The 17,090-nt window shown below is 42.6% G+C and overlaps 1 protein-coding gene across 1 annotated transcript in view; it reads left to right on the top strand.

The window, feature by feature from the left end:
- Positions 1–17,090, top strand: part of ST8SIA4 (ST8 alpha-N-acetyl-neuraminide alpha-2,8-sialyltransferase 4) — a 272,747-nt gene that overhangs the window by 173,301 nt on the left and 82,356 nt on the right. The window contains exon 5 of the mRNA XM_077289730.1: positions 8,349–8,642. Within this exon, the coding sequence (XP_077145845.1) occupies positions 8,349–8,642 (294 nt within the window). The remainder of the gene's footprint in view (positions 1–8,348; positions 8,643–17,090) is intronic.

Raw genomic sequence — 17,090 nt, 5'->3', positions numbered from 1 at the left:
GAAGTGGCCTCCTTTGCTAAATTCTCATTTGAGTCTGTGTATGTTTTTTCCCTCTCCTCTCACAGTCAATATTTGTGGGGGGCTGTCTATCCTTTGGGGATTTTTCTCTGAGGCAAGATAGTTTTGCCTTTTCTATCTCTAGGGGTAATTAGTCCTCCGGCTGTGTCGAGATGTCTAGGGAGCGCTAGGTACATTCCACGGCTACTTCTAGTTGCGGTGTTAAGTTCAGGGTCTGCGGTCAGTACAGGTACCACCTTCTCCAGAGTACGTCTCATGCTGCTCTTAGGCCACCAGATCATAACAGTACAACTGGCCAACAATGAGTTAACCGCATCTCAGAAGAAGGGAAGGAAAGTGCTGAGCCATTTTTTTTTCTGAAGTCTGTTGTGTTTTTTTTTTTTTTCTTCCCTCTTTACCTCTGGGTGGCTCAGGAGTTCGGCACTGGTATGGATGTTCAGGGATTGGCTTCTCTTGTGGATCAACTTGCTGCTAGAGTACAGGGTATTTCCGATTATATCGTTCAGACTCCGGTTTTAGAGCCTAGAATTCCAACTCCTGATTTGTTTTTTAGGGATAGGTCCAAATTTCTGAGCTTTAAAAATAACTGTAAACTGTTTTTAGCTCTGAAACCCCATTCCTCTGGTGATCCCATGCAGCAGGTTAAAATTGTTATATCTCTGCTGCGTGGTGACCCCCAGGATTGGGCATTTGCCCTAAAACCTGGGAATCCGGCGTTGCTTAATGTAGACACCTTTTTTCAGGCGCTTGGGTTATTGTATGATGAACCTAATTCAGTGGATCATGCTGAGAAGACCTTGTTGGCCCTGTCTCAGAGTCAAGAAGCGGCAGAATCATATTGCCAGAAGTTTAGAAAATGGTCTGTACTGACTAAATGGAATGAGGATGCCTTGGCGGCAATCTTCAGAAAGGGTCTTTCTGAATCCGTTAAAGATGTTATGGTGGGGTTCCCCACGCCTGCTGGTCTGAGTGATTCTATGTCTCTGGCCATTCAGATTGATCGGCGCTTGCGCGAGCGCAGAGTTGTGCACACTATGGCATTGTCTTCCGAGCGGAGTCCTGAGCCTATGCAGTGTGATAGGATTGTGTCTAGAGCTGAACGACAAGGATTCAGACGTCAGAATAGGTTGTGTTTTTACTGCGGCGATTCTGCTCATGTTATTTCTGATTGCCCTACGCGTACCAAGAGAATCGCTAGTTCTGTTACCATCAGTACTGTACAACCTAAATTTCTGTTATCTGTGACCCTGATCTGCTCATTATCGTCATTTTCTGTCATGGCATTTGTGGATTCAGGCGCCGCTTTAAACTTAATGGACTTAGAATTTGCCAGACATTGTGGTTTCCCCTTGCAGCCTTTGCAGAGTCCTATTCCTTTGAGGGGCATTGATGCTACACCGTTGGCTAAAAATAAACCTCAGTTTTGGACACAGCTGACCATGTGCATGGCGCCAGCCCATCAGGAAGATTGTCGTTTTCTGGTGTTGCATAATTTGCATGATGCTATTGTGCTGGGTTTCCCATGGTTACAGGTGCATAATCCGGTATTAGATTGGAAATCTATGTCTGTGACTAGTTGGGGTTGTCAGGGGGTTCATGGTGACGTTCCTTTGCTGTCAATTGCCTCCTCCCCCTCTTCTGAAATTCCTGAGTTTTTGTCAGATTTCCAGGATGTATTCAATGAGCCCAAGTCCAGTTCCCTTCCACCGCATAGGGACTGTGATTGTGCTATTGACTTGATTCCAGGCTGTAAGTTCCCTAAGGGCCGACTTTTCAACCTGTCTGTTCCAGAACATACCGCCATGCAGAGCTATGTTGAGGAGTCCTTGGAGAAGGGGCATATTCGGCCATCTTCTTCACCATTGGAAGCAGGTTTTTTTTTTGTTGCCAAAAAAGATGGCTCCTTGAGACCCTGTATTGATTATCAACTCTTGAATAAGATCACGGTCAAATTCCAATACCCTTTGCCTTTGCTTTCTGATCTGTTTGCTAGGATTAAGGGGGCTAGTTGGTTTACTAAGATTGACCTTCGAGGGGCACATAATCTTGTTCGTATTAAGCAGGGTGACGAATGGAAAACTGCGTTTAATACGCCCGAAGGCCATTTTGAATACCTTGTGATGCCATTCGGACTGTCTAATGCTCCATCTGTGTTTCAGTCCTTCATGCATGATATATTTCGGAATTATCTTGATAAATTCATTATTGTATATTTGGATGATATTTTGATTTTTTCAGATGATTGGGAGTCTCATGTGAAACAAGTCAGGATGGTATTTCAGTCCTTCGTGATAATGCCTTGTTTGTGAAGGGGTCTAAGTGCCTCTTTGGAGTACAGAAGATTTCTTTTTTGGGCTTCATTTTTTCTCCCTCATCTATAGAAATGGATCCGGTTAAGGTTCAGGCCATTCATGATTGGATCCAGCCCACATCCGTGAAGAGCCTTCAGAAATTTTTGGGCTTTGCTAATTTTTATCACCGTTTCATTGCCAACTTCTCCAGTGTGGTTAAACCCCTGACCGATTTGACGAAGAAAGGCGCTGATGTGACGAATTGGTCCTCTGCGGCTGTTTCTGCCTTTCAGGAGCTTAAACGCCGATTTACTTCTGCCCCTGTGTTGCTTCAGCCGGATGTTTCTCTTCCTTTTCAGGTTGAGGTTGATGCTTCTGAGATTGGGGCAGGGGCCGTTTTGTCTCAGAGGAATTCTGATGGTTCCTTGATGAAACCGTGTGCCTTCTTTTCTCTAAAGTTTTCGCCTGCGGAACGCAATTATGATGTCGGCAATCGTGAGTTGTTGGCTATGAAGTGGGCATTTGAGGAGTGGCGACATTGGCTTGAGGGGGCCAAGCACCGTATTGTGGTCTTGACCGATCATAAGAATCTGATTTATCTCGAGTCTGCCAAATGGCTGAATCCTAGACAGGCCCGATGGTCCCTGTTTTTCTCCCGTTTTGATTTTGTGGTCTCGTATCTTCCGGGTTCTAAGAATGTTAAGGCTGATGCCCTCTCTAGGAGCTTTTTGCCTGATTCTCCTGGGGTCCTTGAGCCGGTCGGTATTCTGAAGGAAGGGGTGATTCTTTCTGCCATCTCCCCTGATTTACAACGGGTTCTTCAGGAATTTCAGGCTGATAAACCTGACCGCTGTCCAGTGGGGAAATTGTTTGTTCCTGACAGATGGACTAGTAAAGTGATTTCGGAGGTTCATTGTTCTGTGTTAGCTGGTCATCCTGGGATTTTTGGTACCAGAGATTTAATTGGTAGGTCCTTTTGGTGGCCTTCTTTGTCACGGGATGTGCGTTCTTTTGTGCAGTCCTGTGGGACTTGTGCGCGGGCCAAGCCTTGCTGTTCCCGCGCTAGTGGGTTGCTTTTGCCTTTGCCAGTCCCTGAGAGGCCTTGGACGGATATTTCTATGGATTTTATTTCGGATCTTCCGGTTTCCCAGAGGATGTCAGTTATCTGGGTGGTTTGTGACCGGTTTTCTAAGATGGTTCATTTGGTACCTTTGCCTAAGTTGCCTTCCTCTTCTGATTTGGTTCCATTGTTTTTTCAGCATGTGGTTCGCTTGCATGGCATTCCGGAGAATATTGTGTCCGATAGAGGTTCCCAGTTTGTTTCTAGGTTTTGGCGGGCCTTTTGTGCTAGGCTGGGCATTGATTTGTCTTTTTCTTCCGCATTTCATCCTCAGACAAATGGCCAAACCGAGCGAACTAATCAGACTTTGGAAACTTATTTGAGATGCTTTGTGTCTGCTGATCAGGATGATTGGGTGGCTTTCTTGCCATTGGCCGAGTTTGCCCTTAATAATCGGGCTAGTTCTGCTACCTTGGATTCACCCTTCTTTTGTAACTCTGGTTTTCATCCTCGTTTTTCTTTGGGGCAGGTTCAGCCTTCTGATTGTCCTGAGGTGGACTCTGTGGTTGACAGGTTGCAGCAAATTTGGGCTCATGTTGACAATTTGGTGTTGTCTCAGGAGGGGGCTCAGCGTTTTGCTAACCGTCGTCGGTGTGTTGGTTCCCGGCTTCGGGTTGGGGATTTGGTCTGGTTGTGTTCCCGTCATGTCCCTATGAAGGTTTCTTCCCCTAAGTTTAAGCCTCGGTTTATTGGCCCTTATAGGATTTCTGAGATTATCAATCCAGTGTCTTTTCGTTTGGCCCTTCCAGCCTCTTTTTCCATCCATAATGTTTTTCATAGATCTTTGTTGCGGAAATATGTGGTGCCCGTTGTTCCCTCTGTTGATCCTCCTGCCCCGGTGTTGATTGATGGGGAGTTGGAGTATGTGGTTGAGAAGATTTTGGATTCTCGTTTTTTGAGTCGGAAGCTTCAGTATCTTGTCAAATGGAAGGGTTATGGCCAGGAGGATAATTCTTGGGTTGTTGCCTCCGATGTTCATGCTGATGATTTGGTTCGTGCCTTTAATTTGGCTCATCCGGATCGGCCTGGGGGCTCTGGTGAGGGTTCGGTGACCCCTCCTCAAGGGGGGGTACTGTTGTGAATTCTGCTCTTGGGCTCCCTCCGGTGGTTGTAATTGGTAGCGCTGCTGTCTCTGAATCGCAGTATTTATCAGGTGTGTTCACTTTTTGCAATTTTGACTGGGCTATTTAGTCTTGCTTCACCCTTTAGTCAGTGCCAGTTGTCCATTGTTCCTGGAGGATTCACATCCCTGCCTGGTCTCTTCTGCTTTGCATTTCATTTCAACAAAGATAAGTTCTGGCTTTGATTTTTGCTGTCCACATGCTGTGGCCTTATTGTTCAGTTCTTTTCCATCTTTTTGTCTTGTCCAGCTTGGTCTGTATAAGGATTTGTTTAGCCAAGCTGGTATCTCTGGAGATGCAGATATACCCTCCATATCTTTAGTTAGCTGTGGAGATTTTGTATTTTCTGTGGTGGATATTTTCTAGTGTTTTAATATTGACCGCATATTACTCTGTCCTATCCTTTCTATTTAGCTAGAAGTGGCTTCCTTTGCTAAATTCTCATTTGAGTCTGTGTATGTTTTTTCCCTCTCCTCTCACAGTCAATATTTGTGGGGGGCTGTCTATCCTTTGGGGATTTTTCTCTGAGGCAAGATAGTTTTCCCTTTTCTATCTGTAGGGGTAATTAGTCCTCCGGCTGTGTCGAGATGTCTAGGGAGCGCTAGGTACATTCCACGGCTACTTCTAGTTGCGGTGTTAAGTTCAGGGTCTGCGGTCAGTACAGGTACCACCTTCTCCAGAGTACGTCTCATGCTGCTCTTAGGCCACCAGATCATAACACATCTCTGTGTACGCTGCGGGTGCCAGGCTATTCAGCTGCCCCTGGGTGCTGGCTCTGCTGGCCAGTGCCTCCATGCACTCTGCAGACCAGCACACACCAGACTGACACTGACGGGCACCTCGCACACCTGACACGACACCTGACACGGCATGACCCACCCATACCCCTTACTGCAGAATTTTTAAACACACACACAAACCTGTGGCCTTCAGCCACATGGAAAACCCGGAATGATAATCCGTGACTCTCATGCACACCTATGGACTTCATCCGTCTGCGTGCACATTCTGGGGAGAACAAACAGCGCCCCCTAGCTGAATCAGAGGTTACAGCCTCACATATCCTCCCCCCCTGTTCATACCTGTGGGGTTGAACACTTGTTACCCCGTATGGGTGCGAGATAATAAGGCATCCATATGACCCTGTAACATCCCCACCCAAAACAATGTTTTCAGTTTCTCCTGCCAATACCTCTAGGGGAAGCCTATCGGGATTACACTCTGACCCTAATTTGGCGACCCCTATGGCAGGTATCTCAATATTTTTAGGTTCTACGCCCAAAACAGTACATAACACATTCTCTGCTGCAACTGCAGCGCCTCTAGCTTCTGCTGCCAGAACTGCAGCTCCTGCTGCGCAGACTTCGTGGACCTGCCGATCCACAGCAAATCTTCGTAACCCCACCGAGTTACAGCCAGAAGCCTTCAATCTTCATGGCCTCGCCGCGCCACAGCCAGACAGTCTTGAGAAAATAAATAAATTTCCAGCTGACTTTGCACAATGCTATTCAGCACGCTTTGGGGTATGCCTCAGTTCACACTGCCCGCATTCTCTCCACCATATGTAAGGCTGCAGTAGCATCGTACGCAGTGAAGAAGCAGTGACCCACAAATTCAAACACAAAAGTCTCTTTTAATGTGTTTCTTCACAGCATTAAAGTCCAGTTCACATAAATGCATATAACTTCAGTGGATAATATCAGTGACCAGTTTACACCAGTTCAAAGCAGTACATATCACATGGCTTTAGATTTGCGGTCCCTAAACAGGCCAGACTTCCCTTGTCCAGTTTCCCTGGGCGACCGCACGCCATCTCACAGTCTCTATACGTCTCCATACACACAGCCTCATATGTTGTAGACACTACACACGCCAGCCCTCCTCTGACTAGTTCTTGTGGGTGTCTTGCACCGCTGTATCACAGTCTCTTTACAGACTCTTTACTCACACAGTCGTACACAGTTCAGGATATCCTCCGGATAGCAGCCGGGCACCATATCCACCTGTTTGCCATCATTGCACATGCTAGTCCTCTTTCGGGCACAGGACATCCACCTCCGGGCACAGGACTGTCCACATCCGACTCCTTCGGGCACAGGACATCCACCTCCGGGCACAGGACTGTCCACATCTGAGACCAGTACCATGGACGACTTGCATCTCTGTGTACGCTACGGGTGCCAGGCTATTCAGCTGCCCTGGGTGCTGGCTCTGCTGGCCAGTGCCTCCGTGCACTCTGCAGACCAGCACACACCATACTGACACTGAAGTGCACCTCGCACACCTGACATGACACCTGACACGGCATGACCCACCCATACCCCGTACTGCAGGGTTTTTAAACACACACACAAACCTGTGGCCTTCAGCCACATGGAAAATCCAGAACGAAAATCCGTGACTGTCATGCACACCTATGGACTTCATCCGTCTGCATGCACATTCTGGGGAGAACAAACAGCGCCCCCTAGCTGAATCAGAGGCCATAGCCTCACAGGGGCCATAATGAACTGCATGGAGCATTATATGGAGCATCACATGGGGCCAAAAAGAACTGCATGGAGCATTATATGGAGCATCTATGGGGCCATAAAGAACTGCATGGAGCATTATATGGGGCATCTATGGGGCCATAAAGGACTGCATGGAGCATTATATTGGGCATATTTGTATATGGAGCATCTTATGGGGCCATAATGAACTTTATGGAGCATTATATGGGACCTATTTTGTATGGAGCATCTTATGGGGCCATAATGAGCAATATGGAGCATTGTATGGGGCTCCTGATTCAATATGGATATTCAAAAACACTTAACCTACTGATGTTTCAATTAATTTTACTTTTATTGGTATCTATTTTTATTTTTGACATTTACCGGTAGCTGCTGCATTTTCCACCCTAGGCTTATACTCGAGTCAATAAGTTTTCCCAGTTTTTTGTTGCAAAATTAGGGAGGTCGGCTTATACTCGGGTCGGCTTATACTCGAGTATATACGGTATCTATATGTTCTATGTGTATATACTGTATATAATCTATTCTATCCTGTCGGCTCCTGCTGTGATTTTACTGTACGCGACAGATGAATTGCCGGCTTTTTATATATCGTTGTGTGAGTCAGAAAGGCATGCAGGCATCTTCTCCATGCTGTTCCCATTCGTTTTAGCACGTTCCCATCCATTTCAGCTTTTTTCCCATGCCCCCGGACCTGTTTGTTGGTTCCAGCAGAAAAATATTGAGCTTTCCCATTGACTTGCATTGGATTCGTTATAAGTACAATCACACGGACATTAGAAATTACTCGTGCCGATTTTCCCGAATCCGAATATTTCACTATTCTCTCTTGACTATTGATGACTAATCCTTTAATAGAACATCTTAACAAATCTATCAACTATATTTTGTAATTATTTTCCACTAAGAGGCATTCAGGACTCTTTTAAGCTCATTTTGTAAATTTTGATATTGGGACTAAATTAATTCCCCCAAGCTCACATGCTCAGTGTCTGATCTGACAGTAGTAAGTGAATGAATGTCAAGATAGTTCGTATGAAAGCTTATCGGCAAGTAACCTTGACTCTTTAAACTCTATGGTAAGTACTGGCATCAAAGGTATCAAAATATCTAGTTATTGGTGCCAGTACCTCTGTCTGAAGCTAAATGTGCAGAATGACGGGGAGATGGATATGTACATGCATGGATATGTTTTTTACTTTCCCAGGGTCTTTTTGTTAAAATAAGAAATATGTTATCTGTACATTGGTGTGTTCATACCTGTTGTGTTTTATTCTTATAGGTGCAATTTAGCGCCTGTTGTTGAATTTGCTGCTGATGTTGGAACCAAATCAGACTTTATTACCATGAACCCATCTGTTGTACAAAGAGCATTTGGAGGATTTCGCAACGTAAGTGACCGGGCAAAATTTGTTCACAGACTCTCCATGCTTAATGACAGCGTGCTCTGGATACCAGCTTTCATGGTCAAAGGTGGAGAGAAGCACGTCGAATGGGTTAATGCTTTAATTCTTAAAAACAAACTTCGAGTACGAACTGCCTATCCATCGCTAAGGCTCATTCACGCTGTCAGAGGGTAAGTACCTGAAAATGACTAGTCTCTCTTGTTACAATTGATTTCTTCAGTTAATTTTCATCTAAAAGAATGATTTATGGGAAGACTTGAAAAAGAATATATAATTTGACTACAGGCGTGTGTTCATATTGTAGAATAACTTACATTTGAGAACAACGCGATATAATGATTTATCGTGAAAGCATGAACCCATGCTATAAAGGAATAATTGATTGTGAATTAGTGTTTAACCTTTTGTTACAGTCGCACTTTTGTGGAGAAAGATGACCATAATGTAAAAGGTTTAAATGTATTAAGTTTTATGCCAACAAAGGATGAATAATTGTTCTCTGTGGTACCTCAGTGTGCGAAGCCGAACAGCTATTCATTGTGTCTCACTGAAATGTGAAAGACTATAAAAGTTAGGAGTGACAGAGTAGATATATGAAATATATTACATTTTCATTGTTTTATTTTCATATGTCCTTCAGTTTTAATATTTCCCCTCGTAGTTTTCATATCTCCCATTTTCTTCACCACCCTGTTGTTCCCTAGGTACATGATTTATTATATCTATGAAGTACAAAAATGTAGCCTTAGATACATTGTTGTTGGCTAGCAGTGTAACATTGAAATGTGAGCACAACTGATAGACCAGGACAAAATTGCCTGTTCTTCAGGTTCTTGGCATGTTTTTTTACTTTCCAACATAACATACTATGGGTGGTAAAGTAGCCTTAAACGTTAATATCTAAACACTATTTTACCAATTTCCTTGAGAATAATTCAGCAATGAAAGTTGTGTAAGGATGTAAGACAAAGATTACCAACACCTTAAAACTGAATTTATATTTGGTTATTTCCTTCTATAATACAGACTTTAAGTTGTTTTTCACTACTGTACAACTGTACAACACTTCCATCAAAGTTTTTATCCTCTTAATGTATTGCAATCAACATATTGTATTGCACTGTACACTTACAATTGCTCATTTTGCCTTTCTACCCAGTTAATTATTGTCTTTTTCATTAGGTCTGTGACATCACGTGATTAAGAATAGACTAACTAAATTCTTATAATCTCTTTGTAGAAACAGGAAGTCTCTTCTACTTGCATACGTCAGCATTAGCACTACAATTACATCATTGAGAAGTCCCTGGCAACCCAGCTCTAACTCCTCTTCAATTTCTGACCCAGCTGCTTCTTCACCCCCTTGCTTTTATCTCTCTTCCTTGTTTCCTTTTGTCTGTGATGTAGGATTGTAGTTGTAATGATGACTCATAGCGCTTAGAAGGTTTCAACTGGCCTGTTTTTAATGCCATAAACATAATGGAAAAGAGAAAAAATAGCTGGGTAGAGGGGCAAAATGAGCAATTGTAAGTACACAGTGCTCTATAATATGATGACTGCAATATATTAAGAGGATAAAAACTTTGATGGGAGTGCTTCTTTGATTAATTCAGGACCTCACGTAAAATGTAAACAATGAATACTTGCCTCCCTTAGTGGCATAATTCCAGGGATGTCAACATCGCTGTTTCCGGAGAGTGAGGTGATTTGTGTCACTTGTCCACTACAGCTAATGAGCAGTTCATCAATATTTCATCAGGGCAGACATCTGCTTCTTAAAAAGTAGGGGCTGCAGCCAAACAGGGGCTGTTCAATGGCTGCATCCTGCACATAGCACAACAATGTCACATCACTCTCAGGGATCAGAGGTGCTGACAAAACTCGAATAGTGCAGTTATAGGAGGTATCAGTTGTTTTTACCTTTTTTGGAGTCCTCATTTGATTATCATGGGTTGTCCTAGTTCTTTATCCAGTTAAGTGATCAGCATAAATAATACAGTTTGTTAGAGCTCCTGCTCCTCTGACTGTTTTCACTGCTCTCCCCTTCCTTTCTCTCAGTGTTAGAGATAGCACAGCAGAGAGAGCTTACGAGTAGTATGTGTGTGTATGTATATGTACATATATATGTGTATATATATACAATTTGCCAGAGCTGTGTATATATATAATCTGCAGTGGGCAGATGGGAAAGTATGTAAAGGAGACAAGAGAAAATATTCTATAGAAAAAAATGAAAACACACGACTAGGGAATTGCAGGATAGAAGTTGTAATGATAGGTAAGCTAATGATGAATATAGCAACATACAGAAGTGAAAAATCTGAATACTGGACCAGAATGCAAACTGTAAATCAGGAGGTCTGAAAATAGAGTTTAGGAAAAAAGATTGCAGACTGAAGTTTAGTGCATTTTTTTTAACTAAACGGAACTACTCACAAATGTAAAATTCATTTTTTTCCCATCTCAAAGGTGTCCATATATTTTAAAGGGGTTTTATTCCTAAAAATAGGTCATCAATTTCAAAAGGATGGAAAACCCCTGTAAAGATTATGGTCATCTTTAACATGGGCAAATAAAATGATTTTTACATATTTTAGTACAGTGGCAGATGCAGACAGAAGAGGGTCCCTGTGCAAAGACAGTATATGGGCCCTTCTTTGAGTCTCAGATAGGGCCTGCTTGCACCAATGATATGTCCGCTCCTGTGTTAGTGGTTGCCTCTAAATAAAAAATTACACTAAATTTCAGCCTGCAATCTTCATTTCGAAGGATAGGTCATCAATATTGTATGGCTAGAAAAAATCCTTTTAAGTTTTGTTCCTTTTTTAAGTAAGTGTTTCCAATTATGCTCTATATTAGTATCAATGTTTAGTGGTCCAAATGGAACGATACACAAATCATGATGGATTTTCTATTGGGCCCTGCAATTTGGCAAATCTGTCTTTTATATAGCGTTCATATTAATCTTTATACTGAAATGTAAAGATGCAGTTCTGAAAAAGTCATGATTATGTTTTGCTCATTTTGTATGTAAATGACCAACCAACATTCATAGTTTAAAGAGATTTTCCAGCCTTAAACAATAATGCTTAATAGGAGGGGTAATCTCTTCTTTGATAGACTCTATCTGCCGCTTTCTCATGCTTTCCTTATACTTGATAACACCAACTGAAAACAATACCATGTCCAAAACAACAATCTGTGATTCTGATAGTTATTGAGTTCTTGAATATTATTACTGAAACATTTTACAGTGATGTACAATAAGAATGCAGCCAATGTAGTCAGTTTTATCTCCTCCATTTACAATTGTGAGAATCATCATATAAGAGGATTGTAAGCAAGCACAGTTCAGGATAGCCGCTCGAAGAACAAGGCGCTCCTAAATAGGAAAGTCAAGATGAAACCGGTAATAATTCCTTGTCATCACTGCTTTAAGCCGGTCTCCACAAAAGCCCATCCAATTCACAGTTCTGCAGATGTTCTTGAGGGTTGTATGTGGAGTTTGGGCTAACCATTTATAGGGAAGGAGAAAACATAGTAATCAGCTCACCTTCCAGCAAGGACAATTCAGTGTGAAAATCACTTGTATTCAAATAGGAACCTTGGTAGACCTTGTTTGGTCAGCTTGTTGTGCAAGGAGTGTAGGAGCACACCAGACTGGTATCCAGGTCCGAAATGGAAGAAGGGTCCGTGAGGACTGGGCGCCAGCACCAATTGGAAAGTGTTAAGACTTTAGTTTTATGGTGCAATTGAAAACGGTGAGAAAAAAGCAATAAAAGATAAAAAGATTAAGGATCCATAAGATTACACGTTTCGGGTTAGCAACCATTATTCATAGCTATGTTTAAACGTATGGATCCTTAATTTATTTTTCTTTTTAACTTTTTCTCATGTTTTTAATTACACTGTAAAAGTTATGTTTTTTTGGTGTTGGAGCCCAGTCTTTAGGGACCTTCTACCATTAACTATTTCTAGCCATGGTCAAAACCTGAGGTCTCTAACTTGACTGGGTAAATAGGTAAAAAACTTTTTAAGCTGACTGCAACATTTATTGTGGGCCGAGATTACATTTTTCAGTGATACCATTTTTGTTTTCTATACAACTTTTTGAACACCATCTATTTAATTTTTTATGTGTCACTAACATGAAAATGTTACATTTTTTGTATTTTTAAATGGTCTTTGCCATATACAGTAGGTTATGGTGCAGTTTTATAGCTTGGGTCATGTACTTTGCATTGATGACTTCTTAATGAGGAAGTCTGAACACAATACAGAACATTTAAGGAGAATTAGTGTGTTATATTTTTCTTCTCAAGGGTAACATCAGTGCCTGTTAAAGGTGGAACTGATATTTAAATCATTCCATAATTCTTCTAGATAATGTTGTAGGAACTCTTCATGCTAAAATAGTGTTATACTATAAGAATACACTCGCAGTGGTCAGCCTGGTGTTGGAAGTGTATTACTCTGGTACTTATTGTCACTAGAGATTGAACCGGTAAGATTGCACCAGAAATGTTCTTCATATCATAATGTCTCAAGGCTGAAATATTTGAGGTGTTTTTTTGGCTATCCAGCTAGACAATAGAGAGGGTTTGACTTTGCCTAAGGTAGCAATTTATGCATTCTGCAATATGAGGTAACCTCCCACAGAAGTAATGTAACAGTCTGCTGTGTGTAATGCTGCTGCAGTGCAGTATAGCACAACCTCCACCAGAGGATGCTGGTGAGGGAAGAGAGGCTGCACACACAGCGTAACACCATTGAGCAGCAGCACAAGCGCCACCAAGTGGTGAAAGAGTGGTCAGACGAGCCGAGCCAGAAATCGTAAGGACAAGAAGTACCAGAGGTCACAGCAATTTATGTGATCAAATACAAGCCAGAAGTCAGAGCCAGACGGGAGCAGATATAACCGAGACGAGAGACAGACGCCAAGCCGGGTCACATACCAAGGGGTCCAAGAACAGAGAGCGAGCAATAAGACAAAGCAGGAAGGCAGGAAAGGAAAGTCACGGGAGCAGAGTACAAGGACAGAGGACAAACATTGTATTAAGGGGTCAGCTGCTCTAGCCTGGAGGCATGAACTATCACAGGTCTGCAGGTACAGCAGACTGAAATAGCAACACCGAAGCCAAAACAAGGCAGAGAAGGTTAACCCCAGCATGACCAAAACCGGGGAGAGAATAACATGAAACTCACCCCAGCCTGAATCATGACAGTGTGAATTTATAGCAAGTGTTCGGTTTCATAAGACAGTTACTTTTTCACAACACTGTTGTATGTAATATGCAGTGGTTCCTTTATCCCCTTTAGTCACATTAGAAAATTACATATACCCTGAATATTCACCTAAATGAGGTGTGTACGTAGCCTTACAAAGCTCAGCCATGTAGCCAGTTTGCCATTATTGTAGCACATGTCAACCACAATGCTGCTTTTCTTGTTCCCGTGCTATGTTGGTGGCAGTGAACTGTGTGAAGATTTGAATTTAATATTTGCTTCGGTGCCTTCTTGGCCACAACTCATTTGTGTCTCCGCCAGCTGCTCCTTCTGGTACCATAATATGGTACAAGCCATCAGGGGAGTACTTAGCATTACTCCTGGACTTCGCTGCAGCGATATTGAAATGCATGCATTCCCTCACTTCTCCATGCAGAAGAGCTTAGCAATTTTCTCTGATGTGTATTTGGTTCACATGTTCTGTTAACTTTTCATCATCCTAGGCGGAACAAGGTAGATCTGCTAAACTGGTGAAATGCAGAAGTGTTAAAGGAGAAGTGTGTGGGAATAAATATATTTTTAAAAAGTTAAATTTGTTTTCTTATGTGTGAAAAAAACCTAAATCCATTTTTCTGGTTGCAAAATCTGCATATATTACATTGATGTCTAGCCAAGGAAACCAACAAATAATGTGTATAGTCATGTAGCTCTGGTGCTCCTTATTATTGATTTATATTTATTATCAAAGGGAGGTTACCTATCTGAGCAGTCTGCCAGGAATATACTTGCCGCATTTTCCACAATTTGCAGTGACTAATGAGAAGCCACCCCTCAATAGAAATTCTTCTCTGTATTCTTGTCTGAGCTGTAACAAGGGAGAGCTGGAGTCTACAGACTGCAGCACAGTGAGAGCCACAGTGGAGATGGAGGTAACAATACTGTGAGAACCAGAGAGGAGATGGAGTTGACAGCACTGTGAGAGCCAGAGAGGAGATGGAGGTAACAATACTGTGAGAGCCAGAGAGGAGATGGAGTTGACAGCACTGTGAGAGCCAGAGAGGAGATGGAGGTGATAGCACTGTGAGAGCCAGAGAGGAGATGGAGGTGACAGTACTGTTAGAGCCAGAGAGGAGATTGAGGTGACAGCACTGTGAGAGCCAGAGAGGAGATGGGGGTGATAGCCAGAGAGGAGATGGAGGTGATAGCACTGTGAGAGCCAGAGAGGAGTTGAAAGTGACAGCACTGTGAGAGCCAGAGAGGAGATCGAGGTGACAGTACTGTTAGAGCCAAAGAGGCGATCGAGGTGACAGCACTGTGAGAGCCAGAGGGGAGATCGAGGTGACAGTAAAGTGAAAGCCAGAGAGGAGATTGAGGTGACAGTACTGTGAGAGCCAGAGAGGAGATCAAGGTGACAGTACTGTTAGAGCCAAGGAGGCGATTGAGGTGACAGTAAAGTGAGAGCCAAAGAGGAGATCAAGGTGACGCAAAGTGAGAGAGGAGAGATTTGGCTGAGACAAGAGCATGAATAGTTTGGCTGTGTTCACAAGTTGACTTTTTGCTGCATTTTGTTCTGCAACCACAATCTGCTCTCTTGATAGTAAAAAACCTGTTTATAAAAAACGATTTTGTTGCCTTTTTTTGCTGCATTTTTGGTGCAGATTATATGTGTCATTTGTCTTCAGTACATTGTTTATAAAGTTAGTTTCATTCACCAAAACAGCAGCAAAAAGGCATAGTTGCATTTTTTCTAGCGTTTTTGCACTTTCTGTCTTTAGCGAAAAATGCTGTAGTTTTCCAGTTTAGTCAGTATGAAAAAAAGCAACTGTGTGCATGAAATTTCTGAAAATGTATACTTTTTGCTGCTACTGTAACAAACAGCTTTAGATTTGCATAAAAAGTGCATAAAGAAAAACTGCTATGATCAGGCAGGCATACAAAAATGTTTGGCCACACAATAAGAGAAAAAAGAATGGATCTACCTGTGGCCAAACATTTATGTATGCCTGATCATAGCACCATGGACCTGAAATTGTATTGAAAGGTAACTTCAAATCTCAGAGAGACTAGAGAATTTGGGAGTATAAATTTATGATAACCGTTGACACACTTAGTGCAGGAATGAATGTGTCACATGGATTTATGTATTTTTATATCAATTAAGGCATTTGCACTTCAGACCATGTGGGGTCATCATAAAAGAACCAGGCCCAATAAGAGGACAACAAAACATTCACTCCTTATCTAGGAACTGTCCCAATATTTATGGACACAACTGTTAATCACTTATCACTCTCCCATAATGACAGTTCTGTGCTGTGTTGTGTGTAAATATGTGATTCTTCAGATGTTGTATTAGTCTATGCCTGATGAAGAGGCCTGAGTAGTCTCGAAAGCTTGCAATTTGTTACCATCTTTTCAGTTAGCCATTAAAAGGTATGAACCACTGAGGACTCTCAATTCTTAATATTTTTCTATCAAGTCCATGGCAATTGTCCCACTGGTCATTACCTCTGCATTTATAGCATTTAGAAATAAATTCACTGAAAATCACTGGTGCAATGCTGCTGATCAATTTAAGCATTTCAAGGTAGCCTTACAGAATTTGTAGTAGTGGGCACTAGGGTTGAGCGAAACGGATCGGACAAATTCAAAAATCGCCGACTTTCGGCAAAGTCGGGTTTCATGAAACACGACCCGATCCTAGTGTGGGATCGGCCATGAGGTCGCCGATCTGCGCGCAAAAGTCGCGTTTCATATGACGCTTTCAGCACCATTTTTCAGCCAATGAAGGAAGACGCAGAGTGTGGGCAGCATGATGACATAGGTCTCAGTCCCCACCATCTTGGAGAAGGGCATGGCAGTGATTGGCTTGCTTTCTGCGGCGTCACAGGGGCTATAAAGGGGCGTGCACGCCGACCGCCATCATACTTCTGCCGATCTTAGCATAGGGAGAGGTTGCTGCAGCTTCATCAGAAGAAGGGATATAGTTAGGGAGGGAAAATTAACCCCCAAACTGCTTGTGCTGTAGCGATTTCCACTGTCCAACACCACCTTTTTTTTGCAGGGACAGTGGAGGCTATATTTTTGTGCATCAGCTCTGTAGCTTATTAGGCTGTATTATAAGGCTCCCTGATAGCTGCATTGCTGTTTGCACACTGCTGTGCAAACCAACTGCTTTTTTAAAAGCCAAAATCCTGTTGCTCCTTTTTGCACAGTTATCTTGTTTATTTGTCCACACTTTTGTGTGCAGCAGTCCTTTTTATTGCTGCCATACTTGTCCTGAGATCATTGTAGGGAAATTGAAATTGTACTACAGTCCTTGTATTTTTTCATATATCTTCCAGCCACTTTCTGCCACTTACATTGTGTTGTTTTATACACTGGGCCTGAGT

Source organism: Ranitomeya variabilis, chromosome 1 (genome assembly GCF_051348905.1).
Source record: "Ranitomeya variabilis isolate aRanVar5 chromosome 1, aRanVar5.hap1, whole genome shotgun sequence".
Lineage (NCBI taxonomy): Eukaryota > Metazoa > Chordata > Amphibia > Anura > Dendrobatidae > Ranitomeya > Ranitomeya variabilis.
Note: the sequence above shows the minus strand (reverse complement) of the source record. Positions and strands in the feature narration are given on the sequence as shown.